This window comes from Bacillus rossius, chromosome 1 (assembly GCF_032445375.1).
Source record: "Bacillus rossius redtenbacheri isolate Brsri chromosome 1, Brsri_v3, whole genome shotgun sequence".
Classification (NCBI taxonomy): Eukaryota; Metazoa; Arthropoda; class Insecta; order Phasmatodea; family Bacillidae; genus Bacillus; species Bacillus rossius.
Window position 1 is genome coordinate 343,443,079 of NC_086330.1, and position 23,058 is coordinate 343,466,136.

At 35.6% G+C, this 23,058-nt stretch overlaps 1 protein-coding gene across 9 annotated transcripts in view; it reads left to right on the top strand.

Moving 5' to 3' along the window:
- The window catches only part of LOC134528150 (beta-1,3-galactosyltransferase 1-like), a 47,238-nt gene extending 26,713 nt beyond the window's left edge, over nt 1-20,525 (top strand). For all 9 annotated transcript variants that reach the window (XM_063361489.1, XM_063361485.1, XM_063361486.1 and 6 more), the window contains one exon: nt 799-20,525. In XM_063361489.1, coding sequence (XP_063217559.1) covers nt 799-1,249 — 451 coding nt within the window. In that variant the 3' untranslated portion in view covers nt 1,250-20,525. The remainder of the gene's footprint in view (nt 1-798) is intronic.
- The last annotated feature ends 2,533 nt before the right edge of the window (nt 20,526-23,058 follow it).

The following is a 23,058-nucleotide window of genomic DNA, read 5'->3' on the forward strand; positions in this document are numbered from 1 at the left end:
GTTTAGAAATAAAAGCAACTTCTCATGTTATAAAATATGTATATTTTGCGATTTAAAATGTCCATTTCCTACTATAAACGTTACGTTTTTCAGGATGTTTTTAGGCCTACTAGCTAATCTTATCTACTCTTAAAGTACCCACGGTATTTTCTGATTGTTTATGGTTGTTACGTGACGTAAATAGCGGGATGGATTCGATTTTTGAGACGTAATTTGCGTAAAAGTATTGTATTGGACTAAATTGGAACTAAACAGGACCTGAAGAATATAGTGCAAATAACGGGAAAACGTAAATAACGGTAACGTAAATAAGGGGTTTCGCTGTATGTGTACATTGTAAATAAATTTGCTTATAGCTATATAAACTTCTTTTTCGTATTTTAAAGCAAAATTTTGCAAAAAATATTCCTCAAAAATTAAAAAAAAATTTTTTTCACATATAGGTTGCACTTCATTTTTTTCCCATCAAATCTGGTAAAATTGCCGCGACCTATATGCGAGTAAATACAGTATTAATTATTTGTTACTTGAGCTAATTTTTTTTATTAATGCTCAGTTTTAGTTGCAATTTGGGTCTATGTGTTCTGTTAACTTGGATTTTGATGTACCTATATATCGTATTGAGATGCTCTTCAGGTGTATCGCAATTCAGCATTTAATTTTGTCCCTAATTACGACAGAAAAACCCTGTTAACAAAATCATTAAATGTGCAAGTTTAAAAAAGTAACTGAGCAATCAACAGAATACCTGATTGAATGTGGTGGTAGTATAGTCATAGTCGGCGACCCTGGGTGCAGGTTCGCCCCGCTGTACATGTTCTCGGGGCGCGTGTACCCCAACTACCTGTCGGGCACGGGCTACGTCATGTCGACGGGCATCGCCGCGCTGCTGTACCGCGCCGCGCTCGGCACGCCGCTGTTCCACTTGGAGGACGTGTACGTGACGGGGCTGTGTGCGCGCGCGGCGGGCGTGCGGCCGCGCGACCACCCGGGCTTCACGTACGCCCGCCGCCGCCTGGACCCGTGCCTGTACCGCCACCCCTCGGTGGTGACCAGCCACCGCCTGACGCCCGCCGAGCTGCGGCGCGTGTGGGCGCTGGTGCGGGCGCCGGACCTCGACTGCTCCGTGTTCGCGCTGCCCACGACCAGCCGGCCCGGCGCGGCGCACGCCACCCCCGCGCCGCGTCGCCAAGTGCTTCTGAGCGCGCCGCTGGACTGCGACTGCCACACGTTAACTCACTCTTCGTAGTGATTAGAGCCACGGAAATTTTGCGGGTTCGTATAGTCGCAAGCTAGGATGCAAACCTCCACACTGTCGCACTGTGTTCATGATTGGACCGCAGTTATCTGGACACACCCCTCTACGACCGTGAGCCGACGATGCCCAGCTAGGAGAGAAGTAAGCGAATCAGGTAGTGCCATATAACAAGGATAAAATTGTTCTCGCTAAGAAATCAACCAATGGGAAAATAAATATGGGTCGAGCACACCTATAACTTTGAATTCTATCCTGAGGCCAGAGGAATCCGCGAAATTTCCGGGACTCTAGTAATGATGCTTCTGCATGTATTTACGTGGTCGTCATATATTTTGAATGGGTATAGCACTCTAAAGAAAAAAAAACCACGGCCAAGGAGATTTTTCAACCTTCTTGCCCGCACCACACTGATAAGTATTCCCTTCCCAGACTTCTCCTTCCATCTCGCTTACCTCTCGTGTTCCTCACTCCATGCTGACAGCTCAGTAGACTTCTGGGCGTTAAGTGCCATGGATTATGTTTACAAGTGAGCTAGTCCTTTAAGTGTGTCATCCTAGACGTTTTTTTTTAAAACTGCTGCCTGAGGTCGCTGGGCCAGCGAGAGTGGTGGAAACGGTGAAACTCGCTCGAGAACTTCTCACCTTGCCACGTTTGGTGGTTTACTTTATTCTTGCCACCTTGAAGTTCCTACTTAAAATTAAAAAAAAAAAAAATTAATAAAGCATGATCATGTCAAACTGCTATATTTTCTTAAAATGATTCTTGAGTTATGGCATTCTTAGTGCTAGTTCACAACTTGTAAATATTAGTGATGGGTATGTCTCGGTTCTGCTGGTTCTCAGCTTATTAACAGACACGTGGATCCGTAAATATAATGTCTGTACTGGTACCGGTACCACGGAAAGCATAACAGTGAAAATACAATATTGTCCCGGTAAAGCGTGCGCAGTATATCGCCGGCAACCAACATGCACACACACGTCTTTTTAACTTCACGTTAAACCCCGTGTGACAAGTGAATGGTTGGTAAATATTTGAAAACTGCAGGCGACTGACTTCCTTGTGCTAGCTGCTAGCCCGCCCAGGTAGAAAGATAATGCCGGCAGGAAGTGTCTGAACATAAACAGAGTTATTTATGCCTAGGTCCTGAACCTTTTTTTGTCTTTTTTTCTATTTCACTAGCAGCCAGGAATGATCTTTTCAACTAAAAGGTTCTTTTAAAAATATCAGGAAAATAAACTACCATGGTTTAATTTGTCTGATACTTATTAAATCCAGCTATTACCTATGAAGTTTACAGCTTTATATCACTTATAACTAGAGACCCGTAAATATTGCGACTCGTGAATTTGCGAAAAATCACAAACAATATTTAACTGTAGGAAATGTTTTTTAATGAAAGTTAAATACGATTTGAAAGGTATTTTGTCTTTGGAGTCACTCGCGAACTTTCTTGTAAATTATTTTAATCTTGAATTTTCGTATCTATTAACAAATATCCACAAATTTGTAGTTATTTAATTTTTTCTTTAATCATAAAACAAATAGGTGTGAATGCATGATAACAATGGTACACTGAACCATAATATGGTACAGTATACGTGATTTATTTGGCAGAAGCTGTGTTCAAGTAGGAATGATTCAGCATTCAAAATAAAAACTTCCTTTGCTCTGTCCACTTGCCCTTGCTGTAAAAGCCTTCAAGGCCACACGGTTTCACATTCCTCAAGCACTGACTGGCCGATTTCCCCCTTCCCCCCTCCACAGTAAAATTCCACCCCCTACTCCAGTAAGATGTTTTTCCCTTCATATGCCCTTCTGACAAGCCTGGTCATACCAGCCTCAGCACTTCCACCCCAGACTACCATTGTTTCCCAGCCACAGATTTTCAAGTTAAATGACCCAATGACAAAAATAAATAATTCTATTATTCTTGGGGGTTAGTTTTTGCAAGACAAGGGATCCTTTCATCATTTCAAGATTACAAACATCTACTCACTTTTATTAAATATTTATTATATAAGTATTAAAATTAGCTTCTCTGATAATTTTGTTGTAATTAGGGTATAAATGGGATATATATATACACATACACATAATTGCATCTAGTGACATGAGAAACAACTGTGCTACTTGGAGCTAGTTGGCTTGATTGTGGTTTAATTATGGTTAAGTGGGGTGCTGAAAAGCCATTTTAAACAAACACACCATTTATTAGAGTATCTTTGATGTGACTTGAAGTTGTGTGGAGGTGAACCTAAACTTAAAACTGAGAATCGAGAACTGAACGGAGAACCGAAAAACAAGTAGAACCGACATATCACTAGTAAACATGTAATGTGGTTAGTAAGTTCAACATAGGAGTTCACACAAGAATGTGCTTCAGTCTTAGGTACATAACATGCATAATAATAGTTGGCCTGTATTGGATGTTAGCTAAAATTTTTCTGTGGGCTAACGAAATTGGTTCATTTACCTCAAATTTTAACAGTTGTGCGTTTTATAATAATACTTCCAAGATTTTTATAATATTATTTCAAATTTTTTTTATAACTGCCTAGAAAGCAGCGTGGACCCAATTATAGTTAAGGAAATTTCCAACGTTCATAATAAATAATATTATGTCTCAAAAATTTTCCGTTATTTCAATGCAGCAGTGAACATTATCTTACACAATTGCCTCATATGATATTACAATGATAAATCGTGGTTTAGACATACGAGTAGCTTTTAATCTCGGTGGTGATTTTTAAGAATCTCAAGGGGTTATGCAGTTGGAGTTTTTAATTCAGCTTTCTTTGGTTTGGGAAAATCTTTGATCTGGCACTGTTGGTGCCACACATTTGGATTTTCTTGGGGGGATTTGGTCTTGGTCTTTTGTTGACAGTGTCCACTGGAGAGATATCAGAGATTTGTTTTTTTCAGTTGCTACTTGTGTGTATTAAAGTTGATACTTGCCTTCTACATGATTGTCATTTGTGCAGTGTGAAAAAAGAACTTTTAAAGATTAGTTGTACAAGCTTTTAAAAAATTTGGTAATAATACAAATTAAATATTTATTTATTTTTTGCTAATGTGTTATCTATTTTTTTTATATATGCACATGTTCTAAACCTTTAAATAATATTTGAATATATGTATACTTAATGTAATAATTTATTATGATAGTGAAAAACTGTTAAAATTTAAAAATTTCTTGCAAATAATAATTTTATTCCTACTGGATTCTAGACAAATCCGTTGGGAACAGCTTTGAAGCAATGGAAAATTTTATGGTCTAAGTAAATTATAAACAAGGAAATATTTATAATATTTTTACAACAATTTTTTTCATTAATTATTGTGCCCTTACAATTTGCTTTAGACTTAGCCTAAGTGTCCTCCCAACTAACAAATTATTTTTGACATTTTTGAAAAATGCCATTTTGCAGGATATCAATCAACATGAAAATTACTCAAAAATACTATTTTTCAAATATTTTAATTAATTTTTTTGTAGAAACTGCTATTTCAACATAAAATTTTTTTTTTACCATTCAATGGATGTTTGGAAAAAGAACTACATAGCATTATCCATAAAATCATAAAATTAGGTACTGTAATGAAAAGTGTAAATGACCGGGAGAAAAGTTAACTTTGCATTATGTTTAGTTTTTTTCTTCTTCTGCCATTTAGGGTTAGGAATGATTTTTCACACTTCAAAAATGACAATAGTACTTAGGAATTTTCAAACCATACATCACATATTTAAGAAAAAGTATAATTTAACTAGTTGTAAAATACATAATACCACTAGCGTCTTTAAAAACAATAATAAAGCCGTCCCTCATTTTGACTAGATTATCGAAGATGTGAAGACTGATACATATGTACCGTATATACCCGAATATAAGACGACCTCGAATATAAGACGACCCCCAAACTACAGCCTCATGTTTTCAGGAAAAAAATAATTTTATTGTATTAAACACATGCCAACAAATTAGATATAAAATTGAAAATATGGATGTTACAAAGGATTTCAAGCATCACTTTTGAAATACTGTTAACAGTTTATGTACAAACAGAAATAAATACCTAAATGGCTGCTACTGTAACTGTTATAGAGTTTCATTATGCTGATGCATCATCTTCATTGTTGTCATATTCACTGCTGTCGACTTCAGCTTCAATCGCATCTTCTTCCCACATGACACTATCTTCACTGCCATCCAATGCATTAGAAATGCAACATTTCTTGAAGCTTTTGATGATCACTTCCGATGAGATTGTGTCCCATGCAGCCATAATCCACTGACACAAGACTGCTATACTTGGTTTTCTGATTTTGCCTGTTGGTGTTAGAGCATGGTTGCCTGCCAAGAGCCATTCAGAGTACAGTACTTTTAGACGGTCTTTAAATGGTTTGTTGACACACACATCTAATACCTGCAGCTTTGAAGTCATGCCTCCAGGAATAATAACAAGGTCGGTGTTCATACCTTTAATACATGATTTCACCTCTGGCGTTAAATGTCCTTTGAATGCATCTAACACTAACATCTTTCTTCTTTAAAAGTGCCCCAGGCCTTCTATCCCAAACTGCCTTTAACCAGTCTTGCATCAACTCACTTGTCATCCAACCTTTTTCTTGACATCTCACTATTACCCAGAAGGCAATTTTTCTTTTGGCATAGTTTTACGGTTAAGAATGACAAAAGGGAACAATTTTCTACCATCAGCTAACACTGTAAGCATCACTGTTATCCTCATTTTCTCATTGCCACTTGTCTTCACAATAACTGTTTTATTTCCAACAGCATCCACTGAATAATTTGAAGGCATATCAAAATATATAGGCGTTTCATCAGCATTTAAAATGTAAATAACATAACTCGCGGAACCGTTCGTCTAACTTAAAATAATAATCACAGCAAAGAAGTACTGTATAACCTACATTAATGTTTTTGTACAAGAAAATAATCGATAAAATGGGTGCCATCTTGTGCTATAGAACATTCCAAAAACATTGGTCGTAACATGTGCAGCCAGTAACTACTGCACAACCTTAAACATTGACCTAAAATAAGTATTTTTACCTAAAAATCAATGTATCTGAATATAAGGCGACCCCTATGTTTTGAATTATAAATTATGGTAAAAAATGTCGTCTTATATTCGGGTAAATACAGTATTTTATTTATGTTGCTATATATTTGTATTACAAACTAAATAGTAGGGATGGGCATGTTGATACTTTGGTGCTTGGATTCCACCTGGAATCTGAACCGATTATTCTCAAGCTGTAAGGAGGAATTGTAGAATTGTATCATATTTATAATGGTAGGTCATGAGAACTGCCAAAAACTTGGATGTAAGATAGATTCTCATTAATTGATTCTTACCACAATTACTGTATTTTCCGGCCAGTAAGTCGACAATGTTTACGCAACTTGCCTAGCATTAATATACAAAAGATGCAGTAAATTATTTTCAGGTTAGATCACAACCACAATCACCTACATATATCTGTCCTTAACTTTGTATTAACTTAAGTTAGATTTATATACTTGGCTGGGATAACTTTGTAATCTCATTTCATTATAATAACTTTTCATAACACAACATTAATATTACTTTTCTCTCTTGTAAAAATAATATCTTTCACTTCCAGCAACGACGAGAAATCATGACTCCTTGTTGAATTGATATCTCAATCTTTTTGTGTTTTGTCTGTAAAACCATTTTAACATTTAAATATTGCATGTAAATGCTCAGAGCGATGCTGGTTGAGTGGTCTGGACATGTCATGTGCCTCCCACCTAATTGATCATAGCTTTTCTTCAATAGAGGGCGATCCCAGACATCTGGCGAGAGGGAAGATGTATAGCGTGAGCCAGAGAGTTTTTTGTGGCTTTGGTAAACCCATCCCCCTGCTTCCTCCCTGAACTCTTTTGTCAGTGTTGGAGTTTCATCTTATCACTCCTCGTCATTTATAACGACCCCAATTTTGGCGAGACGTGTGGTTCATAATTCATTCATCCGGCCAGTGCGACTCATATCAGACTAGCTTAAATAAATTCTTAACTGAGTTTTACTGTTTAGGCACAGAGAAGTTTGGTGTGTGTGGACACGTGTGCACTTAATTATGCGTGAATGTATTTAAGGTTTCAAGATGCACTATGTCATAAAATCTCTGGGGAAAAAAAGCCATCAATTAATGTGACAGAATATGTTATTTTGATTTTATGTTTAGTTATAAAGAGATCTGAGTATCAAGTGTCTTTGGGAATTGAAGATGAGTGTGTTTAGTATATCATATATGTACTGTGAAGTTTTTTTTTTAACTGGAAAACTAGTCTTAATGGTAGATTTAAAAAAGTGCCATATGCTATAGTTTAGTTTGCAAGGAAGAGAATGTTACTTTAGGAAGTGCAGGTTAAATGTATGAAAAAACATAAAAACATTACCTTGTTTGCTCTGACACTTGCATATTTTTTTTGGTTGAGTGGGGGCTGTGATCACTGAGGCATGCTGATGTGACAAGGTGACGGTTGAAACCTCATGGCCATTCTTGTGTATTACCAGGGTTTCCATAATCTTAATTAAGCTCATTTCCCTGAGTATTCCATCTCAAAATAACAGAAATACTAAGATAAAAATTACCAACCAACACACTTTGACTGACACACATATAGTGGAAATTTTACTATTGTTTCTCTGCATAATATACATTTTGCGCTGTTTTCATTACCTTCTAAACTATACAGCCAAAACTGTGCCAGTTTGATAAAGATACTGAAATACTTTGAAAATATTATTGATTAGGGGTGGGCGAAGCTTCGAAAGTTCGAATTCGAGTCGAACATTTGTTATATGAGAATTCGTACTCGAAAAAAATGAAATTATTCGAAGTTCGAAAAATAGAACAAAACATTTCAAGTTTTTAAGCTAATCTTTTACTATACATACATTACCTAAAAGTTAAAGAATGCCTACGATCAATAACATCAACTGGGAGTTAACTTAGCATAATGAGAAGACACACATGCTTAGCCTAAGCCTATATGCCTGATCATTAAAACTAACCTCAATCATAATACAAATATGTTCGTCATACTTTGTTCAACTTACATTGGCGTAGAGTATAATAATTGTCAGTATCGTATTTTGCTGAGAAAATGGTAAATAGCAACTCCGAATCAATTATTTTCATGTTTAGAAACGTGCCAGATTTATTCCCGACTTCGGTATTAGTCTTAATTTCCCCCCACAACAGCTCTTTTCCCATGCATAAATAACGTCAATAATGATTTAACGTGATACAATATTACCAACGGACTTATAAAACAGCAGTTACGGTACTGAATCCAATCAAATAAGATTATTGAATTAAATTCATTTGTAAATAAACGGGGAAAATATTCCATGGATGAAACAGTAGAAAAAATGAGTTACGTGAATAATCGTAAACAAAGATGGCGACCATATAACCACTCCGTTTTTCACCCACACATTTTCTACACTTCTTACGCCGGGCCTGCTTTAGTGCAAATAGTAAAGATATTTTTTTTTTTACGTTGGACGGATTGTAATAAACAATTAGTAGTTTGTCTCTAAACGGCTGTGCGCGTAAACTGAAGGCCAAAAGTTTAAAAAAAAAAGTTTATATTTACCTTCAATCGTTCTTATTCAATATATTATTATTACTTAACCTGCAATTGGGCTTTCACCCGGTGGCAAGAACTCCCACTCACTCCCCTCTCCCCCCCCCCCCCCCTCCATCAGCTTTCTCCTCAGCTCCCTCCCATCCCTGACCTCCACCATTTCCTCCCCCAGCCCATTCCACTCCCTCCCCGTCCTCAACAGGAAGGTGTTCCGCCCTCTCTCTGTCCGCCTCCACACCCTCTGGAGCTTACATCTGTGGTCTCTTCGTCCTCTGTACTCCCCTCTACGTACTTTGCTTCCCAATTGCCCCCATCCCCCTTCCCCCTTCAGCACCTTGAACATCCTGACCAACCTTTCCACTCTTCTTCTCCTCTGTAACGTTTCCCACCCCAACTCCTTAATCATTTCCGTTGGGCTATGCAGTTTCCCATCCTGCCCCTCCCTCCTTCTCCACATTCCCATCACCCACCTAGCCGCTCTGTGCTGCACCCCTTCCAGCTCCTTCACCTCAGTCACCAGGTAGGGGTCCCAGACCGCCGCCGCATACTCCAACATTGGCCTGACCAATGTGGAGTATGCCTTCTCCTTTGTCCTCCTCCCAGCTCCCTGCAGGGTCCTACCAAGCAACCCCAGCGCCTGCCTTCCCCTCCTGACCACCCCCTCTATGTGCTCCGCCCATCCTAGGTCATTTTTCAGTGTCACCCCCAGGTACTTATATCCTGCTGCCTCTCTTATCTCCTGCCCCTTCCAGTAATATACATTTCGTGTGACTTTCCTCCTCTTTGTAAATCTGACAACTTTTGTCTTACGAACATTCAAGGACATTCCATTTTTCTCCGTCCATTGCTCCAACCTTATCAAGTCCTCTGCTAAACATCCCCCTTCCCCCACAACCTCATACACTACACAGTCATCTGCAAATAGCCTCCATCTGGCTTTCATGCCCTCCCCCAGATCATTTATCATAATTGTGAACAACAGAGGCCCCAGCACACTCCCCTGTGGCACCCCCGACGTCACTTCCCCCTCCTCGGAGCTTTCCTCACCCACTCTCACTCTTTGTCTTCTATTCCTCAGGAAATCACCCACCCAGTTTACCACCCTTCCATCCCTCACCAGCAACTCAACCTTTTCCATTAACCTCCTATGGGGGACCTTATCAAACGCCTTTTCAAAATCTATAAAGATTGCATCTATCTGCTTCCCCCCGTCCACCGCTTCCACCAGGTCTTCCAACAGCCCAGCCATCTGGGTCTCGCATGAGAACCCCATCCTGAATCCATGCTGCCTGTTATCCACCCACCCCAGATCTTCCATTTCCCCCTTTACGTACCTTCCTACCAACCTCTCCATCACTTTTCCTACACAGGACGTCAAACTGACCGGCCTGTAACTTCCTGGCTCCGCCTTATCATTTCCCCCCTTGTAGATGGGAACTACCACTGCCTCCTTCCATTCCATTGGTAGTTTCCCCTCCTCCAGAGACTGCTTGAAAACCTCCAACAGGTACTTCCCAATCTCCCTATCACCCAACTTCAAATGACTATTCCCTATACCATTATTATACGATAATAACGTTGAAAGTTCAGCCGGCCGTATATAATATTACCATACAGTATTTAGTTGTATACAAATAGTAAATGTTATGTGGCTAAGTTTTTGGCAATGGTTCAAAAGGCTAATGGAGAATGTTGCGTTGATGGTTAAGTTAGGTTATGTATTAGCAAACGTGTGTGAAAGATTTTTAGCAGTTTACATTATTTGTAGTTGATATTCAAATAATGGAAGAAAGCACTTCTGGTTTAAATCAGGGGCCGCCTGCCAAAAAACCAATAAGTCCTATTTGGTTGTTTTTTTTTACCAAGAGTGCCAATGGGAAAGAAGCAACTTGCAAAGCATGTCAAAAAAACATATAAAATTCCAACAGGTACTACTACAACTCTACAAAATCATCTGAAACAGCACCCTGTACAATTAAAACAACTAAAAAGTCATGAAATATCTGTCACAGAGATAAAAAAAGAAAATCAGTTGTCCCTGAAATGTGCTTTCCAGAAGCATTTGCCTAAACATAGCTAGTTTACTGTTGTTTGGTGTTTGCATTTAAGAAATTCTTTGATTTGGCCTAGTATTCGATATTCGATTCGAATTCGGGAATATTTATAAAAATTTGCTTCGAATTCGCTTCGAAACGAAAATATCTATATTCGCCCACCCCTATTATTGATGATGATTAAAGTAAAGACTAGGCCTTAAGATATTTTATTCTTCAAAATAATACACATTAAGTTGTTTGTGTCAGTTACAATTAATTAATGTTAGTGAAAATGACATATGTATTACGAACAGCAAATTAATTTATGATTACAATACATCAAGTTTTAAGACGAGATGCTGTGCATTATGAAAAATTACCAATATTGTTTTGTGCTTGAATGTAGATAATTTCCTTGTTTTTTCTAGGTTTTGGGAACAAATTTTCAGTTCCCCAAGTTTTTCCTGTTTTCAGTACTTTCCCTGTTTTTGGGAACCCTGATAATCATGTGCATTAAACCGCACCTTTACCTGACTTATTTGTTGTTTGCCTGAAAAAGAAACTATGCAAATGCTTGAAAAAATATGTGAAGTCAACCATGGAGGTAAGAAGTAAGGAAGTTGGCATGTGTAGTCTGGATAGTAAAACAATTTTTTTTAGTTCTAATGAAGGTTATCGTTAATTCCTTCTACACGTGTTATGTTAGTTTGATAATACTCACTACATGGTGACAATTTTACGATTATTCTTAGCAGGTACCTTTCAAGGTTTAAACAAACTTCTAGCATCTTAGCTACAATTTGTTTTACTATCCAATTGGTAACCATTTGACTTCATCCTCAGATCAGACACCAACTCCAAAGAATAATACATCCATGAAGTCAACACACACAAAAAAAAGTTAATCCAAGGCATAATAGAATTTGTTCTTTTCTCCTTCAACTTTGCATTCTTTTTCTTTTTGTTCAATACTGTACAATGTTGAATTTTGCGGAACTTTATTCTAAATTAAGATGTGTATGAAACAGTAAATAATATGCGAGTGTTCCCATATGTCATCCTTACAATGTCGAAACAACAAAAAGTCAATTAAGTTGGACACAGAGATTAGGAAAGGATACAGATGGATCATTAGCTGTCATACATGAAGTTGATTTTTCCCCCCCATCTTTTTCCTGATTTTCATATACCAATATGCCAGATGTTTGTTCATATTCGTATCATCTGTTTTAGCCTGCTTTTATTAACAAATGTAGTTAAGTAGTTAGGAAGAAAATTAAATCAAAATATTTTTAGTTAATATGTTTATATGAAAAGTCTAAAGCGAATCTTCATAATACAAATGTAATAATGATATGAGTTGACATTTTTCTCAAATTTAACCTCCAATACAGTTAACAGTTGATACATTTGTAAACGAACGGCCGCCATTTTGGAACGCGTAGCACACTGAAACTACCCTCCCCTTTAACTTCAACCCCGTCTTCTAGAATCTGACCTTAAGCTCCATCTGTATATTACCCTAATCCCTGGTTGGATGTTACGATGAGAATATGCAACCAGTTTAAGGAAAATTTGTCATAACTGTGGTATGTATAGTTTATTTTTTTAAAAAAATACTGTTTTTTTTGAGAGGAATAAACATCATGCATTAAAGTAACTTTTTTATGTACTTTTTATCACATACCATAAAAGGTGATATTCATACATAATTACTACAATAAATTTGAAGTTCAAAGAATAAACTTTTTGTTTACTTGAAACAAAAAAAAGATAATTGTACACTTAAGTACAGTAATGGGGATAATGTTCTCCAAATGACTTAGCTAGATGATGATTGAAGATTGTTCAATTAATTGTTCCTTTATGGAATACGGGTTGTAAAGTGCATTGTCTCAGTGTTTGTTAGTTTATAATTCCACCAAATTCCACCAGTTCTGTGAATTTTTCAGTGTGTTGTCACAGTGCAGAATGTAATTAATTCTTGCAGAGTGTAAGCGAACGGATTCACAAAGTCTAAAAATAGAAATGTACCGTTGCATAGGCACTTGTGCCTTTTTCTTAACCATGAATCCTGGCCTAATAGCATTAGTAAAATGGAGATGTGGAAGTGAATGTATCTGTTTTTTAATATTTTAATACTTGGGCTAATGTAAGCATGATTGAGAGAAAGAATTTGATTGGAAAGCTAACTGTTCTTTACCACATGATGCAAAGGTCTACTTGATAACAATTTTATATTATTATTTGTAAAGAATTCCTACTGCATTAGTGTAGACATATGTACATTATCAAACTGAAACTGCTTTTATAAGTTACAATAATTAACAAAAAAAGGACATTATAAATGCAGCAGTTACATATCAATCCACTCCTGTTAATAGCTAATCACCTAAAGCATGTAGCATGGTTTCTACAAGCTTGGAATTCCAAAATTCCCTGGCTTTTCCATGTTGTCCAGACCTGAATTGAAAAATTTCCCCGACCGTTAGTCACGAAAAATCTCGCAGCGCCATTTATTGTTAATACTTTTTCTGCAGGAAATGAAGGTTGTAGTCACGAAAAATCTCGCAGCGCCATTTATTGTTAATACTTTTTCTGCAGGAAATGAAGGTTGTATGTGCTGTTTAAATGTCCCATTTTCATATGAAAACATATGCATACCAAAATAAATTAATCTATATATATAAAAATCAATGTGTGTATGTATGTTCCCTATGAAATCTAAATTGCTGGACCAATTTTGATTAAATTTTCAGGCAATTTTCAGATTAGCCCAGCAGGTGATCATTTGAAGTTTGGTAGTGATTGGATTGACTCTTTATTTTGATTTTTGAACATCCACTATTAAAAGCGATATTAGGGTTGCTAGTTACATAATAAAATATCTTTACTAGCACAGAATTTCAACTGCACCTATAATATGTTTTTATCAGAAGAACTCACTCTATTAAAATTAATTATTGGTCATTATTAAAGAAAGCCTCATTTCTGGAAGGAAAAAAAAGTTATAAGTTGCATTTTTACTGCCTTACGCAATTTACAATCATCCAAGTGTTTCATCAGTATATTACTACCCTTGAGTGGTTAGGTTAGCTTTTATGTATTACAATTAGTGTGATATACTTTATTAATTCACAGAAGCCTGTAATATCCAGAACTATTGTAAACAAATTCAGTGTTGAATTATTTATTGACGAGTTACGCTCTTCTCAATAAATGGCTGCTTAGTAAAATTAACGCAGTTTGAGATCAAAATACTTATTTTCAAATGACTATTACTATCGATTCTCCTGAAACTATTGAATACAGGCTATCGAACTTATATATAAACATGCGTAAATACAATCCCCCCCCCATTTTTAAATTTAATTATTTGTTTACAGAAAAAAGCTTGAGAATTCACGAAAGAAGGAAAATCAATCGAATTTTGTGAAATTAAAAGTTTCAGAATTTGATGGTGTCTAAACGTCGATGGAAGTTGTAATTTCCGTTTTACTTTTGTTAGCACAAGAAAGAAATTCTTACCATTTTAAATTCCTTGACTTCCCGGTTTTCTAGTCCTATAGCAACCATGATGTAGTGTAATATTGGATCTTCTGTTAAAAAAAATTAACTAGAATTTGGTTACTTTTTTAAAATTGTTTCAAGACATCTCTACCTAGTAGTCTGATAGTCAGCTGTTGGATTGAATTTTGAGTGTGATATTGTGAATAAACTCCACTGAACTTTCCCAAATAGTCATCTTTATCACTGTTAACAACAATCTTTCTCAATTTCATTTCTGAGGGTTGTTAGCTCTAGGTTAACCAGATGTAAACTTTAACCAAAAGATCACGGAAATAGGTATTACCTGAAAGTTGTACAACAAAAATAAGAGCTATCTAGCTGTTACTTTTGAGCTCTAGGTTTAACAGGTCATAAAACCAGCTGCAATAGTAATGGGTGAAGATACTTATATTTCAGTCTGTTAAAGTTTCAATAATCTTTTAAAGTTTGTTATAAACCATTTCTTTCGGGCTCAAAAATTCAATTCATTTAGAAACAAGTTGTTGATTCTTAAATAAGCACCTTAGTAGTGTATATTTTAAGTAATTAATACCACTGGTATCAAATGTTAACAGAATTGGAAAACATAGTATTTTTGTTAAAATATTCATAACATTTGAGAAGATTCCAAAACGATGATCATTCTGTATAGTATGTAACTTTCTTGAGCGTACGGAGCTGTGGAACAAATTAAGTACATGTATAAATGTATATGTACGGTATGTATAAATGTATAGATGTATAAATAATACCTATAATTTTTTTTCTTCCATTGAATGGGTATTATGTCACACGAACATCACAGAGACAGTAAAAAAAAATACATTCTTTGGTTTGAGCACATTCTATGACCTGCACTGACTGAGCCGCTCCCGTTATAATATTTCGAGGAGAATCTGGCATCTGAAATCCCATCAAAAATGGAAGGAACATGAAATTTTTTATTTAACATAATTTTCTATCAATAAACAATTAATTCTTGCTGTTGTATTCTCACTAACCCTAATTTACACGCTCCAGTAAGTTAAAAAATAATATTAATAATCGGAGTAACGACTATGGTAACAATACTCGTACCGCCACCTACCTAAAGGCAGGTCCTTTCGCAAAATCTATGGCACATTGGCATCTTTGTTCTTCACTCGTGTGTACAATTCACAATAATTTGATTCGAACGTATTGTTTGCTTCCACAGAGCGATGGTTTAGTAAGTGAAAAAGTGATGCATTTAATTAAAAGAAAAAAATCGTAGCCTTCTATACACGTAACATCTACTTATATCTTTCAAAGATTTTGGAATACTTAATTTTGTATGTTAGATGGCCGAAGCGTGCGGCTGTATGGAAAGTGTTTTCCAGCTGAAAGTACTACACTACTGATAATCCCATTTTACCAGCATTTAGTGGCATCTGTGGCAGTGTTATTTCTCCCTGTTCCATACATTGTGCGCATGTGACTTACGATTGTGTAAATGATAACTTTTACAAAAATAAATATAATGAAGAAAAAAAATAAGATGAAGGAAGTTATAGTTTTGATTTAGACAGAAATTAATGCAGGATTCAAATATGTTGATTATAATTACAGTCTATATATAACTAATCAATATTACGAGTGAAATAAGAATATGCATAAGGAAGTTAATAATTGTACAATGGTTATTCTGAACAAGAACACAAGACAAATATCTCACAGACCAGTTTAATATACTTGGTTGCAAAGAAACTAAGGTACCTTAAAGCATTAAAAGATGACGAACTGCCAAATTTCAAGACTGAGCATCGATGAGCACAGATGTCCATGATGGATGCTGCTATTGTGACAGGACAGCTGAATAACTCACGTAGACTCGGAAACAATATGTACAAGTACTGTGTATTGTGACAACGAAGTTACTAAATCTATACCATATATTATGTATGCTGTTTAGAATTTGTATTCTAATTGAAACATACAGTGCCCACAATTTTATACTTTGTTTCACAGCTGTATGCATAAGAAAAGTGAAGGGTACATACTGTAAGTGCAGAACATAATAATTGGGTATGATTTGCTAATTGTTAAATTTGTTTGATAACTCCTTATTTGGGTACTGACTGAAGGATGATGATAATGGCCTGGAGGTTGGTTCCTGTTTGGTTGCTGATCATAATGAAATCTTGAGAGAAATTTTTTCTTTCAATAATTTTTATATTACATTCTTTACGCCTAGACAGATGCCAGAAAAGATTTTCCACCATTGTATGTGGTGGTTTGGCCAGTGAAGGAGATGAACTTTGGAGCTTTGGAGCTTTTGAACTATATTCTGCATGCTTAGGAGGTCCTTCCTATGCTGTTCTCTGTACTGTGTGAATCTCCTGAGATGTTTTACGAGCGTAACTTAAACAGTGCTGGAAGGATAGACTCCATGTCTGGCTCCCCTTTGACTCTACACTAACTGTATATTATGTTGGCCCAGAGATAGTTTATGTATTCTACCTACTCCTATGTAATCCACATTTTAAATTATGGGCGGTCCTGGGTTTGATAACTATTGGTTGCTAACCCTGCTATTTTGCCATACTGCTGTAAAAAACACATTGCTTCAAGTTGCTGCTGTTAGTTGAGTACACGTGCTGATGCATGAGGTCCTACATCCATGCCAATTGAGAGAAACATTACCTTATGCACAACTTTTTTAAGTACCCACCATTTTAAAACAAAAATGTGGAGACTGTAAACATTACTATGGCTATAACTGTACACATGATCTGCATGTATCACATAGCTTGCAAGGCTTCAAATGAATTATTTTATCATAAAAATTGAAATTTTCATACTATCAGAAGACCATGCCACAGGGGAAAAGAAATTTTTTTTGTAGCTTTTACGACAAACTTAAATATGAGAAACATTGCCACAATAATAATCAATATATACATTTTAACTATGTAAGGTATATAAATATAGATTTTTGCATGGTTTTGTATGAGCTCCAATTTATTTAAGCATCTCAAAAAAATTAATGATTTAACTTTTTTTTAAATATTTATGGGTCCACCTTTTTAGTTTCTGTAGGTTTTTTCCTTCATATTTATTTAGTTCATGGATATACTTTAAATCATTAGTATCTTCAAACTTTAGATATGAAAAAGTGAAACCCACAAATTCAGATAAATCATGATAGTGTACATTAAACAATTTTTCTTGCATCAGTATATTTTATTTTTGGTAATGTACTACCAACTTTGTTTTGTTTCAAACCTAATGCATTTACCTTAGTGATATTGCATATGTTTGTGATAAGTTCATTACAAAGTGTATATATAATCTTATAATTAGGATTTTTGCAAAATAGTTTGTTTAACCTGCTTGAGAAGCTGTGATTTTTTTTGTCTTTGGTACTTAGTTGTTTGAAGCATTGTAATGTGTAGTTTTTAAACAAAATAAGTGATCGTTGAGATTTTTGTCTTTAGTAAATTGTATATAATATTGTAAAATGGAAAAGGAAAAAAAAAATCTGTTTTCAGCTATTGAAATAAGGATAATATTTTTTGTGATATAAATTATAATTTAAACACTTTTTGGTCATATTTTGTAGTCTAGCATGTGATGTACCAATGTATAAAGCAAAGCAAATTTTAGCTATTGGTTTAATCCAAAATGTGACTATTTGTAACAACAAATGTGTATATGCCATTTTGTGTTTTTAGGTTACCACAAACATGCATTTGCATGGTTTGTTTCTGTGTACATTGTGACGTGAACTGTGCACATGCTCAAAGGGCCGTATGTCCAGTAATGATCCTGTGTCTACCATCACACTTCCATGTTCAATTGGCCACCGCGATTCCGACTGGGCACGTGACCATAAGTCCGTACTTTCACTTGTGAGAAGAATTGCTTTGTGCGGGTTGCTAGATTTAAATATTTTGATTATATGAGCAGACTTTTGTATACAGTTAGTTGAAGAATCTAGTCTGAAATGTGTCTTAATCTTTGACAGGTTTAAAAAATATTTTTTTTGTGTGTGTTTGTAAATTGCTAGTCCAACACAGGTATGTCCAAATGTACATGGTTTTCTTACAAACTGTATATTGTTGTAAAACACAATAACCATGTACTTAAAAAAAAAAATTACATACCCAAGTTAAAAAAATCCTGCAATTCACATAACATTCCTTGGGCATTACAGTGAAATCTCATTACAACGTACCTCTTAATAAAAGTACTTTATACTGAACTGTTACTAAACATAAAACATCTTGTAGAGATCTGAAAATTCTCACTTTTACAGTGAGAAATCCTTTATAGTGAGGTACTATAGAATGAGGTTTCACTGTATCCTCCAGAATTTATTAAATTTTTTGCCTGTTTAAATACTTTTAACAGCTTTGAAGTTTTTCAGTCTCATAAGGCTCACATGTTTGTTACAGTTGAAGATAAGATTGTGCAGAGTGTAAACAATGAAAAGTAAACAATTGCAATTGAAAACTTTAGAACTTGTTTTTCATTCTCAACTGCCTGTCAGGAGACACATGGATGGGTACTTACAAGCAGGCAGAATGTAATGTAGCGCCACTAAAAATTTTACATAAATATTTTGACGTGATAACTTCTTATAAATCAGTGAAAGCTGGCTGCACGCACGAAAAAACGACTCGTCACGTTCCGCCTGAGCCGAGCGTGCAAGAAAATCTAATTTTTAATATTATCAAAGGTGGGCTTTTTAACTAATTGTTTGTGATTATATTCAAACAAATTATTTAAATTAAATTTGCAAAAACTGTAAATAATATTTGAAAATTAAGAAGAATGCTATTTTTCATCAATGTTTTCTTGTGACGTTATCACGTAAAATTATTGTCCGTAAACAGTCTTTAGACATCCCCCCTTTTTTTACTATTACAGTAGAGTCTCGCTAATCCGGACCCCGCTAGTCCGGACATCCGGTTAATCCGGACGGATCTAAAAAAAAATGATGAAAAATAATGTTGTGACAAAGGATAATAAGACAATACATTTCTAAGAGAGGGTCCTCTTGCCCTCAGTTGCCGGGAGTCTTACCGCTAGTTTTCCGCTCATCGTCTGTTGTCCAAGAAACGACTCGCTCTATACCTGTGAGTGGTTTTGTTTTGTTCCCTCCAGTCAATGGTTACTCGTGCTGGTGATAGGTGCTTGTGAAAGTTATTTTTATTCGGTGCGAGTGTTGCATTGTGTGCACTTATTAAGAGCAACGTAATGGCTACTAAACGTAAGAAAGAGACTGTAACAATGGAGCAAAAACAAGTCTTATTTTCGTATTGATGCGGGTGAATCATTAACTAGAATCGCGCAAAATTTAGGAATGGGAAAACCAACTATTCCTGATTGGAAAAAAAATTTGAAAGAAATTGAAGATTTTTTTGCCAAAATGGTGAGTAAAGACAGTCTGGGTAACAGGAGCACGTTAAAAAAAATGAAACTTTAGGCGAGGCTTTGTACATCTGGTTTTGCCAACAAGGTGAAAGTCATTCCGCTGTCGGGCGTAACATTACAAGCGTTCGTGCTCAAACTAAAAAAAAAAAAAAAATTAAATGTTAATTAATTGTAATTTTATTGTATTGTATTATTTATAAGTTACATACATGTGTACTTAGTTTTTTAAGTACTTTATAATAAAACACAGTTGATTTTTAAGCATAAAGATTTTTCTTTAGCCAATAAAACTTATTTTTGATACATTTTAAAATTGATTACGGTTAATCCGGACTTTCGGTGATCCGGACAGGGTTCGATCCGGACAAGTCCGGATTAGCGAGACACTACTGTACTTTCTTAGAAACTACTGCACTTTCTTAGAATTTTCTGTATTTTTTTTGATGCCTGACTTTTACTTGTTTTCTATGTAGTATTTACATGTTCATATTTTTGTCCATTTAGGGTAACTCCATTTATCTAATCTCTCACTGGACTTCCCATATGGGATGCAAAACTTAATCATTTCAATTCTGGAAGGAAATGTTTTTATATTGGATAAACTGTAAGGCTAATAAACCTCTTGCTAGTTAATGCCAAGTAAGTGTTCTTAGAGCTACTGGCTTCCCCTAATTGTTTTAAGACTACTCTATACATTCCAACTTATTTATTTTTATTTAAAGAATTTTACATTATTATTTTTTTATTTCAACCTGACCTTGCAACATTTGGTGTGAGGCTTCAGGTAGGTTCTACTTCTTGTTTTGGCTCTTGTCCCAGATGGGTCATCGACTCATCGTAAAGTTTATGTTAAGGGTGGATAAGAAGGCAAAGGCCCTCTAGATGTAGCTGCTTAGAGATAAGTATCCATCACCCACAAAATTTAGTTTTAGGAGTTTTATCCCTTAATTAATAGTTGGATCTGCTGTGACCGTAGATGTTCTGCCGTTACGTTGTCGCATTTGTGAACGTTGTTAATTCCATTTACAAATGACTGGATGCCAGGTTTTAGTACCAGTCTAAACATAAGTTTGATAAACCTAACAGTAAAGTAAAATTTATACAAAGTTTGAGGGGCTAGCAGGCCTTGCTTGTTCAATAGTTTTTTTATCCACATAACTAATCGTTACCTGATCTTGTTTGTAACATTTTTTTAAAAAAGAAAACACAGTTTAAAACATTTATGCTGAATAACAATATTAATACTCCTAAACTTGTATTGAAAACTTTTTATGTAAGTATTATTTCCTTTTCTGGTCACTCAGATTTTGTAAGACTTTAATCATGGTGGCCACTCACAGTCACCAAAAATATTCCCTGATTTTTCCCTGATTTCCCTGATTAAAAATTCAAAAATTCCCTGATATTTACAATTACAAAAAAACATACTTTTCATAAAAAATATAATATTATAGAAAGAGATTACTCATATTTTAGCACCCTCCTGTATTTTCTTCATTATATACATACGGAAGTTCGTTAAATAACAAATACATTTTAAATATGTCACTTTACATTATAGCGTCCCGTTCAATGACCTGCAGTCTGTGTTTTGTTTTATGTAATGGGGTATTTCAGTGGCGAGCGCTCAAACATTTTTTCACGCAACTTTTGATAACTGTTCTTTAATTCATTTTTGAAATGTAACATTTCTAGTTGTGAAATATTCTTAGTCTTAGTACTCTCAACAAGGGATAACAGTACAGTGCAAATTTTACCTTGTGTTTGATTTAAAAATGAAACAACTAATGGATAAATCTTCACTACATTACAATCAGTACTCCCATCTGTAGCTAAAGCAAATGGTCCACTTACTAAAGATTCAACAGTTTCAATTTAGTTTCACCAGCTATATACTCCACTAAGGCAGATGTTTTTGCTCTCGCACAGCTGTATTTCTGTGCAATTTTTGAGTCCGGAAACATAGCTCTATACAAATTACCCGAATGATCGGCTACTGCTATCGGTAAATTGTTCTACCAAAAAACTTGTACACAATAACTCTGCGTTTGTTACTTTCGTTTCTTCAGATGTAGCGAAAAACGACGATATAGATTTATTGCTCGTCACGGCTTTAAAATGTTCTGCATGTTTCTTTGATTAAATATGCCGTCCTCAGTCATCCCTTCCACCATGCGCAATCAAAAAGTCACACGTGCATACATTACAAAAAGCGTGGCGTTCCAAAACATTTGAAGATGACAAGCATGGCCATTCTTTTAAATAGTTTGGTCGAAAGTTCTGAGGAATAACGTTCTTTTTTTGTTTTGCCCCAGATACACATTGTTCTGTCACACGCTTCATTTCTACAACCGGCACTGAAGAACACAACACTATCGAACAACATATTAAACAGGTTTCACGTCTGTACACACGACAAAAACACTTTGATGGAAAAAAAAATGGCTTTCAAGAAAGTAAATAACACAAGACAGGTTAGCCAAAGTACCGTACAAATATTATCGTGATGTAAGTAGCTAACAAACTAAAAGACCGAGAATATGTACTAGTTGTATCGTACAACGGACGTAATACCGTACCATTTCTATTACAAAACACAACAATTAATCTACTTATTTCGACAGTACATGCGCACATTTATCAGTTCAGTTATCTGCGCAACCACGTTATGTATTCGAACTGCGTTCACGAAATACGCACACCAGAAACGGAATTTTTTTCCGTTACCCAGCAGCACAAAGTCTCGTTTCCGTAATAAACCAGCGATGTTCCGTAATTCCGTAATATTGTGTTAAATCCATAATAATTACGGAAAATCCGTAATGGTTGGCAGCTCTGCGGAAATATACATGACACAAAAAATTCCCTGACATTTCCCTGATAATTCCCGATCAACGTGATTTCCCTGATAAATCCCGGTTTTCCCGGTGAGTGGCCACCCTGTTAATGTTGGTTCATTCTTCTGAACAGATTAATGATTTTATTTAATTTATTGGTTAATGAGTTGCTATCCATAGTTCAAAAAGCGATCCAGGTACCGTTCTTGCACACGCCCCTAATACATGGCAAGGTGAGACTCACTAAATTCTAAGGTGGTATAGGCTTAATTTTGAATAGAGGGTTGCCTTATCTTATTTTCACTCTTATCTACCCAGTATCACCCATCTTTCAT